This window comes from Euprymna scolopes, chromosome 3 (assembly GCF_053919585.1).
Source record: "Euprymna scolopes isolate OS-2025 chromosome 3, ASM5391958v1, whole genome shotgun sequence".
Lineage (NCBI taxonomy): Eukaryota > Metazoa > Mollusca > Cephalopoda > Sepiida > Sepiolidae > Euprymna > Euprymna scolopes.
In genome coordinates, this window is record NC_136484.1 from 65,024,285 (window position 1) to 65,043,327 (window position 19,043).

Sequence of the window (19,043 nt, forward strand, 5' to 3'; positions counted from 1 at the left end):
CTGTTGTTTGCTTTTTTAATTAACTTATTTGTACAATCTGCGTGACGTATATACGAACGTAGGTATTGACAACAGACGTTAGATAATCTTGTATTTTTTATACGTGGTCACTTGACTCGGAACAATCTATTTTTCGCATGCACACACGCAGCTAGTACTCCCTCTAGCATTTTTAATTTTGAAATAACGATCATTTCATACGTCATTTGACGACTCTCCCGTGCCTATAAGGGTTCACTAACTCAATGTGAATCTTTACTTTTGAATTCACAAGAGAACGGATGTCTACTATGTTTTTATTATAACCAAGCGCAATTACTTGTTCTGTCCTCTATTAAGCACATTTTAATAAACACAGTGGTTTCAGGGGATTCACATCTGGGAAACCAATCTATATAACCATAGTAGATGGTAGGTTACTGCAAGAGCGGGCTGTGTGTGAGCTCGGTGTTCTAGGTTCGAATGCAGTTGGGATTATTGCATCGCTTTCAGCAATAGTCTTGGTGATGTCTATACCCCCCCTCCCAAGTAAATAGTAGGATAGACTAGACTCTTAAGGCTTGGTTAAGCAACTACTCAAGAAGAAGGAAAATTTCCAAATAACACCAGTCTTTCTCTGTTATTCCCAACGTTCATTTCTAGTTGTTGTGAACTTCTTGCTACTATACCAAAACAGGTTCATTCAGGTGACGTACTGTTTAGGATTGCGCAACCCTTGTTTAACCATAATCTCCCCTCGTAGCCACTCCTACAGGGGATATTCATTTTGCCTAGAGACTGAACGGACACACACACACACACACACACACACACACATAATATCAATAATTTCCCTTATTCTCTAGCAGTACTGAAAACAAAACGAAAATTCCATCACTAATGCCTTTTTCCTAGATCTATCCGTCCATAGGACAACTGGGACACAATACCACGAGGCTGCTTCTTGGCTAATTATAACATTGTCTTTTTCAAATCTGATGTAAATTAGTTCTTGTTAAGCTGTTTTCTTATATAATAATTAAACCCAACCCAAGTTTCATTATTATTGATCATAACGTCGTTGTTTGACAGTCTAAATAACGCACAGTAACCCTTATCCTTGAGTGGCTCCTGAACCTTGATAAGCAGGTACTCCCTAGTATATATATATATATATACACACACACACACACACACACACACACGTATCAGTCGCATCACCACTGCGATAAAATATACCCAAGAAGTATAATTACGTTATCGGATCTCCTTCAATGTGTAGATATTCTCTCTCTCTCTCTCTCTCTCTCTCTCTCTCTCTGCATGTATGTGTGTTCTTATTTCTCTATTTTCTTCGCCCCAAGCCTAGTTATTTGCCTGCCGTCTTTATAAGAATAATCATTGTTAGGTGTTGGTGGGAAGGGGGGAGGGGGAGCTGAGGTTGAAAGAGGTTTGGTTGTCTCAGAATTCTCTGTCTGTCACTTGTAGCTGGAAGCATCAACCCACTCCACCCACCCCCCACCTCCCACCGCTTTGCCTTTTCTTTTTCTCTTCTTGCCTTTTCTATTTTTTTTTTTTTTTTTTTTTCAATTTTGTTTCCGTTTATTTTATTTCATATTTTATTTATTTATCTTTGTTCTCTACCCTCCCTCACCCCCAGCCCCCCCCCCACTCCCGCCCCACCCACACCCGCACCCTTCCATCGTCTCACGAGCAGCACCAAGCAAAAAAAAAAAAAAAAAAGAAAAAAGCATGTTCAAAAAGGCTTTCCCTTTATTGGAACAATTCATCCCCTATTAAATCCCAGCGTTGTCATTGTTATTCCAACGTCCCGTCCGAACCCTTAAGAATCGGCGCTTCTCTTTTATACTCTTACCATCGCCGCCTCCAAGACGTGTAGTACCATTAATGTTGTTACCATTTTTTTTTCTTCTTTAGAATAAGACACAAACAGTGAGAGAGGAAGAGAGAGCGAGAGAGAGAGAAAGAAAGAGGGGAAGAGAGAACGAGACATACACGCATTTTTACGCTTACTGACATGCCATATTCTTCGGAAGGTACCACTTCAGTATTATAACGTTCACCTTTTGGGGAGAAGAAAAAAAATATATTGGTATGTACCTTTCTGTATATTTGCGATAGATAATGGTCATAATGGTCACCCCCGATTTTTGTTTTTTGTTTTTTTAGTTTTTTTTTTTCCTACGGTGATGTTTTGTTTTGTCCGCTTTTCTTTTAGACTTTTTGTTTTCGATCGTTGAAAGTTGGAATATTTACGTGAAAAGTTGCATTTCAATATGAAAGAATTGAATTACGACATTGTTACCTTTTTAGGTAGATGTGGAATTATGAAGAGAATTAAAAAAAAGAAGTTTTTTGGCTTTATATATATATATATATATATATATATATATATATATATATATATATATATATATATAACACAAGTTAGTACAAAAAGACGAAAGTTTTCGATCGTAGGTTTTATAAAAACTGATATTTTATTTACAGTGACTATTGGGATACTCGGGTTTCATCGGATAGATTGACTAGATAGATGAAACCTGGGTATCCTCAACGGACACTAATGCATAATATTTATATAAAAGTGTGTGTCTGTGTCTGAGAGAGAGAGAAAGAAAGAGACAATGCTGTCTATTTCAAAAAGCTTTAAAAAATTGATATAAAAAATTGTTTTCGGGCATAAAAAGTAAAATAATTGTTCTTGACGTTAGTAGTTAAAAAAAATGTTTTAGTCAAAGATTTTCGGAAATAAATTGGAAATGATATTTTAAAGACTAAAAAATGTTTTTTTTTTTTTTTTTTAAAAACATTACTGATTGGGTATGTAATCGATAAAACAATGAATATACACACAACAGGGTTGAATTTTCTATTTATTTATCTTCATACGAGGGCAAAGTTATGCACAAAGTCTGTTTGTAATGTAGGGAAAATCCAGCTTACTTTAAAAAAAATAAAAAAAGCGGGGCATGGATTGAGAGAAAAATAAGCAACACCTCAGTCTAGAAGGATTTCTCCTTCATTGATTGAGGACAAATAAAATGAAGTGTAGTTTCACAACAAATACTTTGCATTGTTCTTAGTCAAAAAGTCTGAAGTTCATCGTCAGTGGCAAGCGATCATTTTGACGATATCTGTCAGGAAGAAAGCAAAAGATGTTATTAATAAAAAAAGAGATGTATCGAAGACGACGCTTTATTTAACCATTGTTTTATTAAGATTTTGGTTTATCTAACCAGTATTTAAAAATACTGCTTTTGTTTTGTTACTGCGTTACGTTACAGTACTAATGGTGTTATTGCTAAGTTCAATTTCAACTCGACCATTTTCTAAAATAAGTTTTTTTTTTTTTTTTAAATCTATATAAGTTTGGGTTTACACTTGTCCCATTTTTATCCAAGGATCTCCATTGTTGATAAAGAACTTTCTATTTTTCAAAAGTTCAAAACTTTATTTGGCGCAAAATACTTCCTTCCTGTAATTTTTTTTTCTTTGGTAGAAGAAGAGAGAAAGAGATTACATCTTAAATTATATTGATTAATAGTTTTCATTTAATGATACCCTTCACCCCCCCTCTAAAAGTACTCGCAAAAATATCAAATTTAAATGTATCCCATTAATAATTAATTTGAATACGTATGCCACACACACACACACACACACACACACGGGAAATTCTGACTTTCTACGTAGATATTTGAGATGTTTTTTTCATTACCGTTCAGAAAAATAATAATAAAAAAATCAATATATTTGATGGATACGTAAACTATCGATGACATTAATTATTATTTATCTGCGAATAACGATTTTTCTTTCAGACATTTTTTCTTTTCAAATAAAGTTTTTTTTTTGTGTACAATCAAATAGTATTCTCTTGAGTAAATTAATTAATTTCTTGAATTCTTTTTCATTAAACATTTTTCTCCGATAAATTTAAAAAAGTATACAATTTTACAAAAATAAAAGAGATATTTTGATATTTGTTTTTTCTTTATTTTTGATATAGAACTGCAAAATAAGAAGCATCCATTTTGGTACCTTGCTTTTTATTGGCTGTTCTCTTTGACAGTTTATAAAATATTTTAAGAAAAAGTTCAAGAATATTTACTAACATTGAATTTTTATTGTTAATCTTTTATTTAATTCCTGTTAATGCAGATAAAAGTCAACATTCTTGCGATTTTTTTTTATTATAATTGTTTTTCATTGTTGAACTTTTTAAAAAAATAAATCCATTAATTTTTACTATAAAGCATGCAAAGTTTTATAGTTTTTTTTCTTTTTAAAATTTAATAATTAAAAAGTTTTAATAAAATAATTTAATGGCTGATAAACTTTAAATCTCTATAGTTTATAGAATAAGATTTAATGCTCATAGATAATGCTTTGATTTTATTTTATTTCCATAGAAATATTTTCTGTCTTTTACAAATACGCATCTGCACCACAGGATTGCCCAGTTTGTGCTTTGTAAGAGAAATCTTTACTTTTAATATCGATTAATTCGAGCAGAATGCATTTTGAGTCTGATATATTCAACTAATCTTTGTTTACATGTTGACATGTGACCTTATTTACTTCCCCCCACCTCCCAACAAAGGCTGAATTAGATATGAGGTATGTTATTAATTTAGGAAAAATTCAAACTCCATAATAAAGACACTCTGACAAAAGTAAAACAATTGTTTCAGTCTGGAAGGATTTATCCTTCACTGAACGAGAGCAGAAAAAATGAAGTATAGTATAACAACAGATACTACGTTCTGTATTATTGAACAATTTAAACACAAGGCCATTAAATGTATAGTGGAAAATGGGGTTGTTAATCACTCTTGTCTATTTTATACTTAGCTAGAATCATTACAGTCACCACAATACCACATTTACTCTAGAAGCTATTTGCTCCTAGCTAGAATGCAAATCATATACTAAAATACAGTAAGATAAGTAACAATTAGGGCTGTGACAACAGCATATTCTTTTCATTGTTTTGACTCTTGAGTACATATTCGTTAATATCTTATATGTTTTTATATAGACTGATGTGGTTCTTGGTTGATTAAGTGTGTCTAACTGTGTCGGATACATACTTGAGCGTCAAAAGATTGAAAAGAATATTATGTTGTCATAGCCCTAGTCATAATACAACTGACACCAATAATTTTCTTTTTAGATCAATACATGTAAAAACATAATACCACGGAGCTGCTTCCCAGCAGACTACAGCATGGCTGTTTTCAATTTCAGTGTTAAATTTTTATTCAGTCATCCCATTAAGTAATCAATTTATGCTCAAAATGTTAGTCTCACCTTCCACCTGACACAAACTCATTTACGGTTGTCCTCCAGTTGCCCTTGGGCCTTGATAAATTGTAAAACAAACAAAACTTTCATAAGTTTATATAATAAACGTAATTGTTTTCGATATAAATAAAAACGAAGAATTCTTTCCAAGTAAAAAAAAGAAAACGTATTCCATTAAAAAAAAAATAACTTCTTTCTTTTTTATTTCTGATATGGTTTATTTTTAAATGAGTTTTGGAATCTGAGATATTTATGAAAAAAAAAAAAAAAAACTTTTAGGTTCGTTTCTTAATTTATTTTTTAACTTCCGTTTTTTTGTTGAACCTACTCCTCTCCCCTTTCTGCCATCTTTTCTCTCAACTTAAGAAAATATTTACATTCCTGAAAAGATAATTCAATAAAAGGGTGTGTATAATAATAATAATAAAAAAATCTATTTGACAATAAAATCGATCGAGCAAAGAACTGCCATTTAAATCACATAAGTACTTTCGATTATTTCTATTTTTTAAATTATTTTTTAACATATAATTCGCGTGATCTGTTGATCAAACAGAAATATATTTATCAAAGTTATCTGGTTAACTTAGTTTCAGAATATGTTTACTTTTAAGGAGGTATTTTCAACTCCCGTGTAGGAGTTTGTGATACATTTTACTTCAGTGGAGAGCACGAACACTGACCTCACAATATTATTGTACCATTTTGAATAGAACAGATACTACAGTTTGATTCTATACCGAAGGACAAGAAAGTTTATTTAAAGTTCGAGACAATAACATTATCAAATGAAAATTTTAAAAAATTGTATTGCATCTTTGAAAATCAAATTTGACGATTTTTAGCAGCCATTGTTTATAAATAAGGTGGAGGTAAGTCAATTCAATCTATCGAGTTCAAAACCAGTTTTGTACTGAATAGAGTTCACTTTTAAAATCGTTAAAAATCGTTACAAAAAATAATTTTCTACATTAAAAAAGAAAACTTTTGGAGCAATTAACGTGATTTTTAGAATATGACATCTTCGTTCCGTGACGAATACGTACGTCATAAAGATTATTTTGTATTTTATTTATTATTTTTTCTTTTTAGCTAAGTGTCATTCTAAACAAGCACCGAACTATTCTACTGCAATTCCTGTGTGTCCAAGTTTCTCCCCAGCTCAAGATTAAGAAGATTACGTTCTACTCAACCCCCAGACTATTATTATCATCCTCCTGCAGTTTGGACTTGTTGAAAGAAAGGGGGAATACACTTAATAGTAATTACGTAATCGATCCCTTATGATGACCTGCTGACAATACCGAACACGGGAATGGGGAAGTAGATTGGTTCGAGGAGCCCCGTTTCTTTGCGGCAGAGGGATCATCTTTCTTGGTCATAATTCTACCTGTAATATTGTTTCATATATATATATATATATATATATATATATATATATATATATATATATATATATATATATATATATATATATGAAACAATGTCTTTTCTTTCTTTATATGACTAACATCAAACAGAATTTTATTGAACAGAGGTTGTTTTTTTTAATGACTTCCCATCTATAGAACATGTTACCACGGGGTTTCTTCCCTGAGAGCTACTACACGGTCATCTTCAAATCCAATGTCAATAAATACTTACAACTGTCCTCATAAATAATCGAGTATTTTTTTAACCATAGGAGTCACCACTTATCTAGGCCCGGAGGTCACTCGAGGATAAGGGCTAATGGATGTACAATAGTCAATTGGATTGTTTTAATCACCCCATTCATTTTACTCAATCCTCTTATGATATCCGTCATCATTCAACTGAAAATCTATGATTTCATTGATCCTTATCCTCGATGGCGTTTAGTTTATCAGTGAATAAGTTAAGCAGTATACGTTTGAAACGAGAATATTCATCCATGATGAATAAAATGACCCCCTTCACAGCATCTCAAAACATATGAGAATATTCATAGTTTTTGCTTATGCACGAGGCAATAAAAAATAATTTTTGTCAATAATTGCTTGAAAGAATATTTATTTTAAAGCTTTACTTGGTAGGTATTAAACAAAAAATAACATGCTTTTCTGTAGATTAACTGTTAAATATTACAATATTAAGGTTGATCCTTTATATATATATATATATATATATATATATATATATATATATATATTGAGTGTAAAGAGTGATCATTGTAAATTTCAATTTTTAAGTTTCAAAAGGAAAAACAAACAAAATCGAATTGAGTGTACGATCCTTTCGGAAACGACTTTTTCTTTCGAATATAATCTCCTCATCAGCACAAAAAGAGGGGGTGGGGAGAAGTTCAAGACACCAAAATAAACTAGCATTTTTGTAGTAAGTAAGGCGGATTGTCCTTATTGATTTTCATTAGAAAATTTGTTTTAAAGTTCGTCAGTGCATATGTGGGCATGTGAAATTTTATCTATCTATCTATCTATCTCTCTATCTAGATAGATAGATAGCAATAGTTAAAAGTAAAGTTTGTTTTAAAAAAACTGGCAGAAAGAGTCCTGTTTCAACTTGTTTTATCTTAAAGCCATATACCAAAGCAGCTGTGGACACTTCAGCAGATAATAGCAGATAAAATTTAAATATATTTCTCATTTCCTGGAGCGGTTTTAATTCATTGAAAAGATTCGTTTTCTTTCTTTTGTAGTTAATTAATGGAAAACTAACCTGTGATCGAATAAGTCGAAACGTTCAAGTTAAATTGCCTTGTAAATCTAACATATGTGACTTCGTAGAAATAGATGTGTAAAACCCATTCTATACTCAACCAAGATATTCTAAATTAAATGTTCATAATTTTTTACATCAAAATATCAAATAGAGAGAGAGAGAGAAAGAGAGAGAGAGAGAGAGAGAGAGAGAGAGAGAGAGAGAGAGAGAGAGAGAGAGAGAGAGAGAGAGAGAGATTCTTTTTCTTTTAAATTTAGAAAGTCATTTTTCGGATGAGTAAGTGCGGAAAAACTTCAAAATTGATATAACAATTGTATGATTGTTTCTGCACTACGAAACAGGTGCTGTAAAAGTGGAACTTTTGATATGTTGTAATGAATGGTAAAATGAATAACATCTTGGAATTTGGAGCATAGCTGTTCTGTCATCTATTTGTATATGCTCATTCGTTCAATTTAACACACATCCAGCTTCATAAATAAAATATTGATTGAAAAAAAATGATTGAAAAAGCATATTTTCTGTAATACCTCCCATATATATATATATAAATTTATGCATATATATATATACAAATTTATATATACATATACAAATATATATATATACAAATTTGCATATATATATATATATATATATATATATATATACAAATTTATATATATATAAATTTACATATATATATATATAAATTTACATATATATACATATATATATATACAAACATATACATATATATATATACAAACATATATATATACATACAAACTAATATATATATACAAACTTATATATATATATATACAAACTTATATATATATACAAACTTATATATATATATATATACAAACATATATATATATACAAACATATATATATATATATATACAAACATATATATATACAAACCTATATATATATATATACATACAAACTAATATATATATATATATATATATATATATAGACAAACTTATATATATATATACAAGCAAACTGATATATATATATATACAAACATATATATATATATATACAAACTTATATATATATATATACAAACTTATATATATATATACAAACTTATATATATATATATAAATTTATATATATATATATATATATATATATATATATATATATATATATATATAGTCATCGACATACAGTACTGTTTCGCTGTTTCACAGCTCATCAGTGCGGCTAACCAAGCACCTACCTCAAGTCAGGATCGAAATCTAACCGCCTAAACAACAGTCGGAGCTTCTAAACATTGCATTGTATGACAGCTGTTATGCGGGCAAAAAGTGTTTTGCCACTGTCCAAATACCTAAGCTCATTATTTTTATATATATATATATATATATATATATATATATATATATATATATATATATGCTGTTAGGCCTTAAGAAGAGATCTGCTCAGTATGGAAACTAGTTAACAATCTGATATGACTTTATTGTACTTCTGCAACTAAAGTACTCGCCCCAGGACTGGTAAAATGAAATTTCTACCATTCTATGTTCTCATATGAAGAGATCATAAAAAGATTTAATAAATGGCAAATCTTATTTCAATGTTTATCAAAATTTATTGCATAATTCTTTTACAAATGTATTACATAATTTTTTATTTATAAAATATCTAAAATGAAAGGCTTCTTAAGAAGAAATGAAAATTCATGGAATCTTGCTTAATTGGTGCCTAATGATTATGTATCAAATTTAATGTAAATCTGAAATATTTGCATTTTCAAATGGGAGGTTTTGCTGATATTATGTCTACTTTGAAACACACCAAAGAAACAGACATTTTGAGAAATGGTTATTATCTACTATTAAAAATTCTCCTCTTTACTGCCCTTTTTATAAAACTATTATAAATTAAACTTTTTATGAAACTATTATAAATTAAACTTTTTATAAAACTATTATAAATTAAACTTTTTATTAAACTATTATAAATTAAACTTTTTATAAAACTATTATAAATTAAACTTTTTATAAAACTATTATAAATTAAACTTTTTATAAAACTATTATAAATTAAACTCAAATTATCAACTGTTACGTCTAGCAGCTGTTCTCTTTTTTTTTTAATTCATAATGATTCATTAGTTTATTTAGAAGTTAATCCTATACATAAGCATGTATAAAACATACCTAAATGGAGTCAAAGATGACTTCATTGCCGGGTTCGAATCAGCCAACCGGCAGTAATCGTGTCACTCTGTACTGATGATTCCCGAAAGCGTGAAACACTAGTATCTGTAGGTATTTTATACTTATTATAATAAATAATTATATATATATATGTATATATATATAAGGTTGTTGCAAAAATAATATCGTTTTTTGACGTTCAATTATATATATACATAAACGACATTTTTTGCACTAATATATATATATATACGCTGCAGTCAGTTTTAGTCATAAAAAAAACAAGTTTTAATTTAATTTCCTTCATAGAATAGTACAGATAGTCGCATTAAATTCAAAGGAAAACATTTCTCCATTAATAAGAGTTAAGATAACTCACTTTTAATAGATATTAAAGACTTTCCACCATAATTACCAGAAATATCATTTTTTTGGGGGGGGGGTCAGTTTAATTTCATGGGCTCCATGTCTTTCAAATATTCAATCAAGATTTAACATTCTGTAAATATGTCTAACACTTGTTCCCAACAAAGTCTAGTTGAATACAAATATATGTAACATTTAAAAGATATTCAGCTAATGCTTGCATAATTAGTTTTTGCAATAAGACATGAACGTTCTAGAAATTCCTTTATTAAAATCACAACAACAAAACAAAAAACATCTCTTTATTACTTGGTCTTTATTTTTTTATAAAACATGGATTCTTTTTAGTTTAACTTCATCAATTTCATGTTTTATTTGGATCTCACTTATTTTAATCAGTAAATTTATTTATTTATGGACCGAGCTTCTCCGCACTAGTTTCTTCACTGGACTGGCGAAAACATTACCTGCTGATTAAAACTGGGTCATCTCGTCCAACAAGTAATAATTAGTTGATACTATTGATTTATGTTTGTACTCCCATAGTGTGCCTCATCTTTCGGCTCATAATCATTTCAATCTCATAAATGCTTATACTTAAGTGGCTCTTGGCCTTAATGAGTAAAATAAATAAAATTTACATTTGTAATGGAAAAAAACCCCATATAATTTTGAATATTTTAATGATTCTCGTTTGAATGTATTTAGCTGACTTCTATTTTTTTTTATTAAAAATCTACACAAAACTTCTTTCGTTTTACTTTTTTTTGTCTTTCATAGATTTGTATAAAATAAAGCAATTTAACATTTTAATTTCTTACTACACAAAATATATTTTACTTTAACCGTATGAATTATAACTTTTTTAAAAAACATTGTTAACACTTTCTTTTTTTTAACAACTTTTCCTTTTCCAATTTGAAGCGTACACTTGAAGAGTGGTCATAGAGCAGAGTACATTTTAGTTTTAATATATATATATATACAAACTTATATATATATACAATCCAATGAAACTAATATATATATTAGAAGTTAATCCTGTGATTAGAGCAGAGTACAAGTAAGAAATAGAGCAAAGACATTTATATATTTTCCTATTGATTGTTTTATACATGCATGACATCACAGAAAATGCCTGTGGATGGATAACACATGCGCTTATATATTTAATTTAAGTAATGCTCATATATATATATATATATATATATATATATATATATATATATATATAAGCATTACTTTCAAAAATGCAATGGTATTCATAAAACTAAACAACCTTAATAACTAATGAAATAGATTTTTCTAATCGACTATAAGCCTAAATTAATTATAAAAAATGTGCAAAACATAAAGTGTTTTGCAAACAAGTTATGATATTTCCAAATTGTTATCATCACGTAACAATTTGTATATTACAAAGCGAAGAATTGAAATTGAAATGTATTTAATAGCAAATTGAAATTATAGATTATATTAACGTGACTTATTAAATTGAGCTTATTTCATAGATGGAATAATATTACAGACTCTTTATGTATATATACTCATAAAAACAACTGACTCTGAATATATATACACACATGTATGTGTGTGCGTTAGTCACAAAGTTTCTCTATATCACAGTCCATCAATGTGGCAAGCACAGACACGTGCTCCAGACTGAACTTAAAACTTCAATGGTTTTTATGATAGTTCGAGCCTCTGCGTACTACAACATCAACACAATCCATGGGAAAGTGAAGAAGATCTTACATAAACACTGTCAATTACCAACGCATGCTCTCTTCGTCTTATTTTTTTTAATGAAAATATATACAATATTGCTAATAGTAACTATCCATTTCTCTTGCCATAATGCTCATCCCACCAAAAGATAAAGAATTTATATATATATATATATATATATATATATATATATATATATATATATATATATATATATATATTAGTTATTCACAGGCACGTGCTCGTCGTCTATACACGTCATCACTGTGTCTAGACATAGTGAGATTTGAAACTGCAGCTCTAGTGTTTGGAATCTGGTTTTTAACGACTGAACAAAGTAACTGTTTGTGATTTTGGGAGAAATTATAAGATATTTAAATAAAGCGATTTGTTTATTTTCATTTTTTTATACTGATAACCAAAAGTACTTAATTATATTTGAGAAAAAGTGTTGCTTTAAGACTAAGTAGATACAAAAATGATGTCCTCCATCAATCAGTTCTCCACTCATGGGGAGTTTATATAGGATATATATTATGGGAAGTATATATATATATATATATATATATATATATATATATATGCACCCCACTTCAATCTCATGTCACATCAATCCGTAATATATTGAAGAGCATTTGATTATATTTTGTGAAATCCTAACTTTAATATTGAATAATATTTCTGTTTGGATAAAAAAAAAAAAAAAAATCGAAAATGGTTTTAATTTCAAACTTGTTCTTTTTCTCTTCTTCAATTTGTTGATTCGAATTTCTTTTATACTTTCCTGCAGCAAGACTTGACAAATGCAAAGAATAAGCATTCAATGACAAAATTTGCTAGACATTTTTAGGATTCCAATTCAGATTTTTCATAATATTCATATTAATTAAAACTTATATTTTCATAATTACTGATAAATCATTGTTAAACGATTTCGGCTTTGTGTGTGTTTGTTTATTTCGGGCAAGTTTAAGTTTTAGCAAAAAGGATAATTCATCATTTCACAAATGAAATGTTTGAGTGTTATTATTTCTTAATATTTCGTTCTCACGCCAATCATTGACAGTGATAACTCACTGGCGAAAACAATTGGTGTTCTTTTGGAGACTGAGTGATAGCAAGTCTTCCCGGATTTCCAATACTCTCCACTTTCAATCAGCATTGAAAATCACTTTGCATTATCACAATAGTCAGTTACCATTGTTTTTCACATGATTATTATTGTTAGTACTTACTCACCAAGCGTTTTCCTACTAATGATTAAATCTTTACGTTCCGAATATTTGGATAACTGTTTCAAATCACATTGTGTCATCGCAAAAGCCGTTTACCATTGATTTCTTACTGATGACGATCATCGACTTTTCCTGAAATATGGGAGGCAATTGGCCTACCCAAGCTTCCAGTACCTGTTGCGCTCTTCCTATGGAGTATAATTATTCTTTTTGTCGTTATTTCTTTTAGATTGTCATATTAAACGATAAAATATAAACAATTTAGTATTGGGAAATAAGAAATAGTTTCATCTTTTCTGTAGAAATAAAAATAAAAACAAATTTAGAATTTAAAAAAATATCTATCTATGGATGTGGCATAATCACATTGACGCACCAGTTTCTGTCAGATTACCGAAGTTAAGCGACCTTTAGCCTGGTCAATACTAAATGGGTGACCATTTAGGAATAAGAGGTGCTGTATGTGCTCTCCGCTCTAGTCGTCCTGGACTTTTGCTTGCCACTGAAACCAAGCGGTGTCGAATCAGGAGATGTGTTGCTGTAGATTGCGCAAGTCTTGCTTCACAATTTCACGTGTAGCTACACTTAGAGAGGGTATCCATTGTCTCTCAAGATTGAACGGAGGTGATAAATTACGTATGCATGATGACTCTCAAGCAATTTTCATTTTATTTTATTTCCATTTTTGATGTAGAGATGTTGGGGCTTTTGGGGAAAAGTGTGAGGGTATCAAATAGACACGCAGTGTGTACAGATTTTAATAAAATAATGTTCAAATAAAAAGCAACAATGTTATCAGTCAAAACACTGTACGTTTATAACGGTATTATAGTTGTGTGAAAATTTTGTTTTATTTTACTTCAGTCGAAGTTCTCAGAAATCAAAGCCCCCCCCCTTACTTAGGACTAACACTTGATCTTTATGTGACCAACACAAATATTCTAGTGTTGCATTAAATTTTTTACTAACTCAACGTTTGAGATGTAAAGGATTTAAGAACATAATTTTCCTCTTCCCAATTGACCATTAAAACATGTTATAGTATATCTTTCTTGTTGTTTCTTGGTATTATTAAATTCCAGGACAAGAATTTATCTAGTCAGCTGGAGTATCCGCGTTTGAGCTGTTGCTTGAGGTAACACCACTCGGAAATAATGTACCATTCCTCGTAATAGCCAGTATGGGTTATCCAGACCAAGATTTTATTTGACCGCCGAATACTTTGATTTTGAATATTTAGTTAGGGTTCACTTCTAGGGAAAAGTATCCTCATACCAGGTTTTCCTAACAAACCTCTGACATTTGTATATATTTATATATATATATATATATATATATATATATATATATATATATATACAAAATTCTATTATGGACAGATGAAGGTCTATTTATTCTTAAACATGATGAATTAAAAAAAAAGGGGGGACTAAAAGGGCTAACTAACCGATGTTTTAAACTTTTTTAAAGCATGAAGTTAAAAATAAATATGGTCTTTATATAATATTCAGAGAGAGAGAGAGAGAGAGAGAGAGAGAGAGGTGTATAGTGTATGTATACGTATATAGGTTATATATGTATGTATGTTCGGATATGAATCCTAGTATTATTTTGTTTTTTCTCTCAAACAAGGCATATTGTAACTGAAGGGTAAGGAGTTACTGTGATAAGGGTCAGATTTATAATCTGGGTAAGGAGCTAAACAAGAAGATATTTGTCCACATTATATTTAGATTTGTATATGTTGGATAGTCGAGAAAACAGGGAAGAAATTCTGAAGGCAAAGGCTCGAGGAAATAAGTTGTAAATCACATGCATACTGATATATATATATATATATAGCCATTATATATATATATATATATATATATATATATAGCCATTAGAGTGATTACAGAAACATGTATGCACATATGTAGCCATCAATGTTTGTATAAATAAATTAGAGAGAGAGAGAGAGAGAGAGAGAGAGAGAGAGAGAAAGCGCATGTGTTATCCATCCACAGGCATTTTCTGTGATGTCATGCATGTATAAAACAATCAATAGGAAAATATATAAATGTCTTTGCTCTATTTCTTACTTGTTGACGTGTAGGAATATATAATGTCTTTTGAAAAAAAAGGCAATTTTTTTTTCTAAAAGGACAACAATTTTGGCCAATTCTTCGGTCCACTTCAGTGTGTGTGTGTGTGTGTGTGTGTGTGTGTGTGTGTGTGAGAGAGAGAGAGAGAGAGAGAGAGAGAGAGAGAGAGAGATACACGTATATAAGTATATATAATGTTCACATACGTAGAAAATTCCAACCTATGTATATAGATAAAAATAAAAAAATTATATAATATATATGTGTGTGTGTGTGTGTGTGTCGTGGTCAGTACATACGTATGTGTGTACATACTTCATAACCGTCTGATTTACTCAATAACAGTGCAGTCAGTGCCTGTTAGATAATTACTTAATTCTCATTCCCAAAGAAAATCTAAACAAAATCCCTAAAATTCTTCAACTTCTTTTTCCTCCCGGAGCGTGTCTATAGAATTCATCATCTGTTGATTATTGAGAGAGGAAGGGGTGGATTTCTTTTTTTAAATAACATGACAGGATCGGCTTTGAATGTTTACATAAAGCCTCTCTCAACTTGCAGACGTGTTTTGGCAGATGACACAGATGGCTACAGTGGCCGTTACATTTCGAGGAATTGCCGAAAGTTTTATAATAATAATAATAATAATAATAATAATAATAATAATAATAATAATAATAATAATAATAATAATAATAATACGATGTCGCAACGTGTGTGCGCCCTCAATGTACACACAAAACTTCACGATGAGTCGTTCGATGAATTTTACTAAAAAAGAAAATCCCGTTTTTCTGTTGCAATAATCTAAGGTATTCCTTTATTTAATAAAAAAACAAAAAAACACATTGCTGTTGAGGGATTTATGTCGTATGTTGTGTATTTCTTCAGTTGTATAAAAAAAAAGAAAGAAGGAAAGAAAGAAAATACTATTTCAGTTTGCCTTTTCTTTCTCTTCGCCATTTCTTGGACTTGACTCTCTGCTTTATCTACAAAGAGAAAACTGGATGCTGCTTTTTGTGTGTTAAAGAAGTAGTAGCAGTAGATACTATATGGAATATGCTAAGTGGGAGGAGGGATGCATGGAAGAGTGGGAGGAGGAATAATGTGAAAGAGAAAGAGAGAGAAGGATGGGATAATGGGGGGGTGAAAATCAAAAGAGTACCTGTCTCTTTCTTCCTCATCATCATCATCATCGTCGTCGTCGTCTACCACAACCATCATTTTCTTTTTTTTTTAACCACCATCTCCACCCTGACCTCGCTTTCTCCTGTACGCACCCCTCCTCCGCCTTCTTTTATATACTTTTTTTCTTTATCCATTTCCTCCTACTTCCAATTCTTATATTGAGTAAAAAAGATAAAAAGGGGGGGGGTAAGCTAAAAGAAAAGGAACCAAAAAAAAAGGGGGGGTGAGCGTGTGTTATAGGGACGCCTTGTCTGTCAAAAGAAAAGGGGACAAAGAAAGAGAGAAAAATGGATGATTCTTTATGATTATTTGCAGTAATAATAAAAGTGCACACGAAACCAGAAAATACATTAAGAGCTTAAACATTCACTAGTTTTAGTGAGAGGGAAAGAAGAAAGGCTCTCGTATCGTCGTCAACACGGTGTATCGGTTTACCGCCGCAGTTTGGGCACCATGATTGTAGAGAACGGTTTCCCTCTTCTGAAGTGAGTTCCCCCTTATTCCTCTTCTTCATCTTTTCGTTTCCTTTCTTTTATTCTACAGCGACTTACCATTATTTTGGCCATCTTTTAATTCCACATTTTGAAAGAAAAAAAAAAAATTCTCGTATCATTCAGTTGTTCTTTCTTTCTTTCTTTCTTTTATCTTTTTGTTTTCGTTTCGAAATCGATGGAATTGTCACGTTTGTTTGTTTATTTTCATAAAATATGTACCTTTTTAATTGAAACGTGTCCGTAACTTAATTAGACAATTTATTATTATACATTTATAATTTCGCACAGATCCTCTTCTTTGGTTCCTGTAGTTCCTCATGAGATTAAAAAAAAAAAATAGAAAATTCTTCGTTTTTTTAATGATATCTAAACGCACCATAAACTATCCCTCGCTCGTTCTCTGACCGTTTTTTGTATAATACTCTAAATGTGTTGTAATCAAAACGTTAAAATACCAAATATTTCCTGTTATTAATTTCTACTTTAGTTGGTCCATTCAAAGCTTATATATATATATATATATATATATATATATATATATATATATATATATATATATGCATATACATATATATATATATATATGTGTATGTGTGTGTGTATTCATTTATTTAAAAATGTGCAGAAGGTCAGAAAAACATTGGTACCGTCGGTTTCAAGCCTAAGATAAGGGGACCACTTAATGATAAATGAGGAGGGCCTAACATTATTTACCATTAACTGGTGCCCCCCTTATGTTAGGCTTGAAACCGACGGGACCAATGCTTTTCTAACCTTCTATACAGATTTAAATAAATAAATATTAAGCTCTTATACTGAATTTTTTTCTTTGTAATCGAGCACTTTCATGGAATTCTTTCCCCAAAACAGTGAACAAATATATATATATATATATATATATATATATATATATATATATATATATATATATATATATATATATAAGGGGCACATTGATTACAACGGAGAGAAAAGTGTAAATTTAAAGGAGTGTAACCACCAACACTTGTTGTATTTCTTATCTACTTATTTTATTATTTATAATAATAAACTAGGTATATAAGTAAACACAAGCGTCTGTGGATCCATTCACATATATATATATATATATATATATATATATATATATATATATATATATATATATATGAGGTTCAAACATTTTTCAAAGTTGCTCAATATAGTAGAACTTTATAAATAATTAAATCTATATAAACATTAAAACAGTTTACACAAATTCATTCGCATTTTTATGCTAGTTCACCTGTATAGAGCTGTATAGGAACTACGCATATTTAGTTTAGTAGTTTAGAATAGTTTGTAGACAGCCAAGACAGCGTGTGCTAGTATAGAAACGCGAGTTCATTTGCGTAGGCAATTCAATGTATATATAGTTTCATGTATAAGTTTCATTGTATAATAGTATAGGTTGATAAATATTGTTTATAGCTTTGCAGTGTTTACTTTAAAGGTGCTCAGTAGGTGAGTAGAGCTTAGTAGTGACATATATTTATCAAAATTTAGCTACACAGAGGAATCAACGTTTCATCTGCGCATACAATAAGTATATATATATATATATATATATATGTGTGTGTGTGTTTTGTTTTTTCATTCCAAAAGTATAGCAAAAAAACAAAAACAAAAAAACAAATAACATTTACATAAAACGCGATACATTCAAGCAGTCGTAACCCTCCACCCTAGTGGTAACCCTAGTGGTGGAGGGTTACGCTTCTTTCTTTGGGGTACCGATTTCGAATCTCGCTAGAT

General features: G+C 30.0%; 1 protein-coding gene across 5 annotated transcripts in view; it reads left to right on the forward strand.

Annotated features, from left to right (window-relative positions):
- Positions 1-19,043, forward strand: part of LOC145255809 (uncharacterized) — a 551,788-nt gene that overhangs the window by 297,579 nt on the left and 235,166 nt on the right. The window contains exon 1 of one of the 5 annotated variants that reach the window (XM_080114564.1): positions 1,925-2,092. The exons of 1 other annotated variant lie outside the window; for it this stretch is intronic. Coding sequence is in view for 2 of the 4 variants with exons in the window: in XM_080114529.1 (XP_079970655.1) it covers positions 17,230-17,261 (32 nt within the window). In the remaining 2 variants the exon portion in view is untranslated. Of the gene's footprint in view, positions 1-1,924; positions 2,093-16,924; positions 17,262-19,043 lie in introns of those variants that run through there. 3 more of the 5 variants (XM_080114574.1, XM_080114529.1, XM_080114520.1) reach the window with 3 other exon arrangements.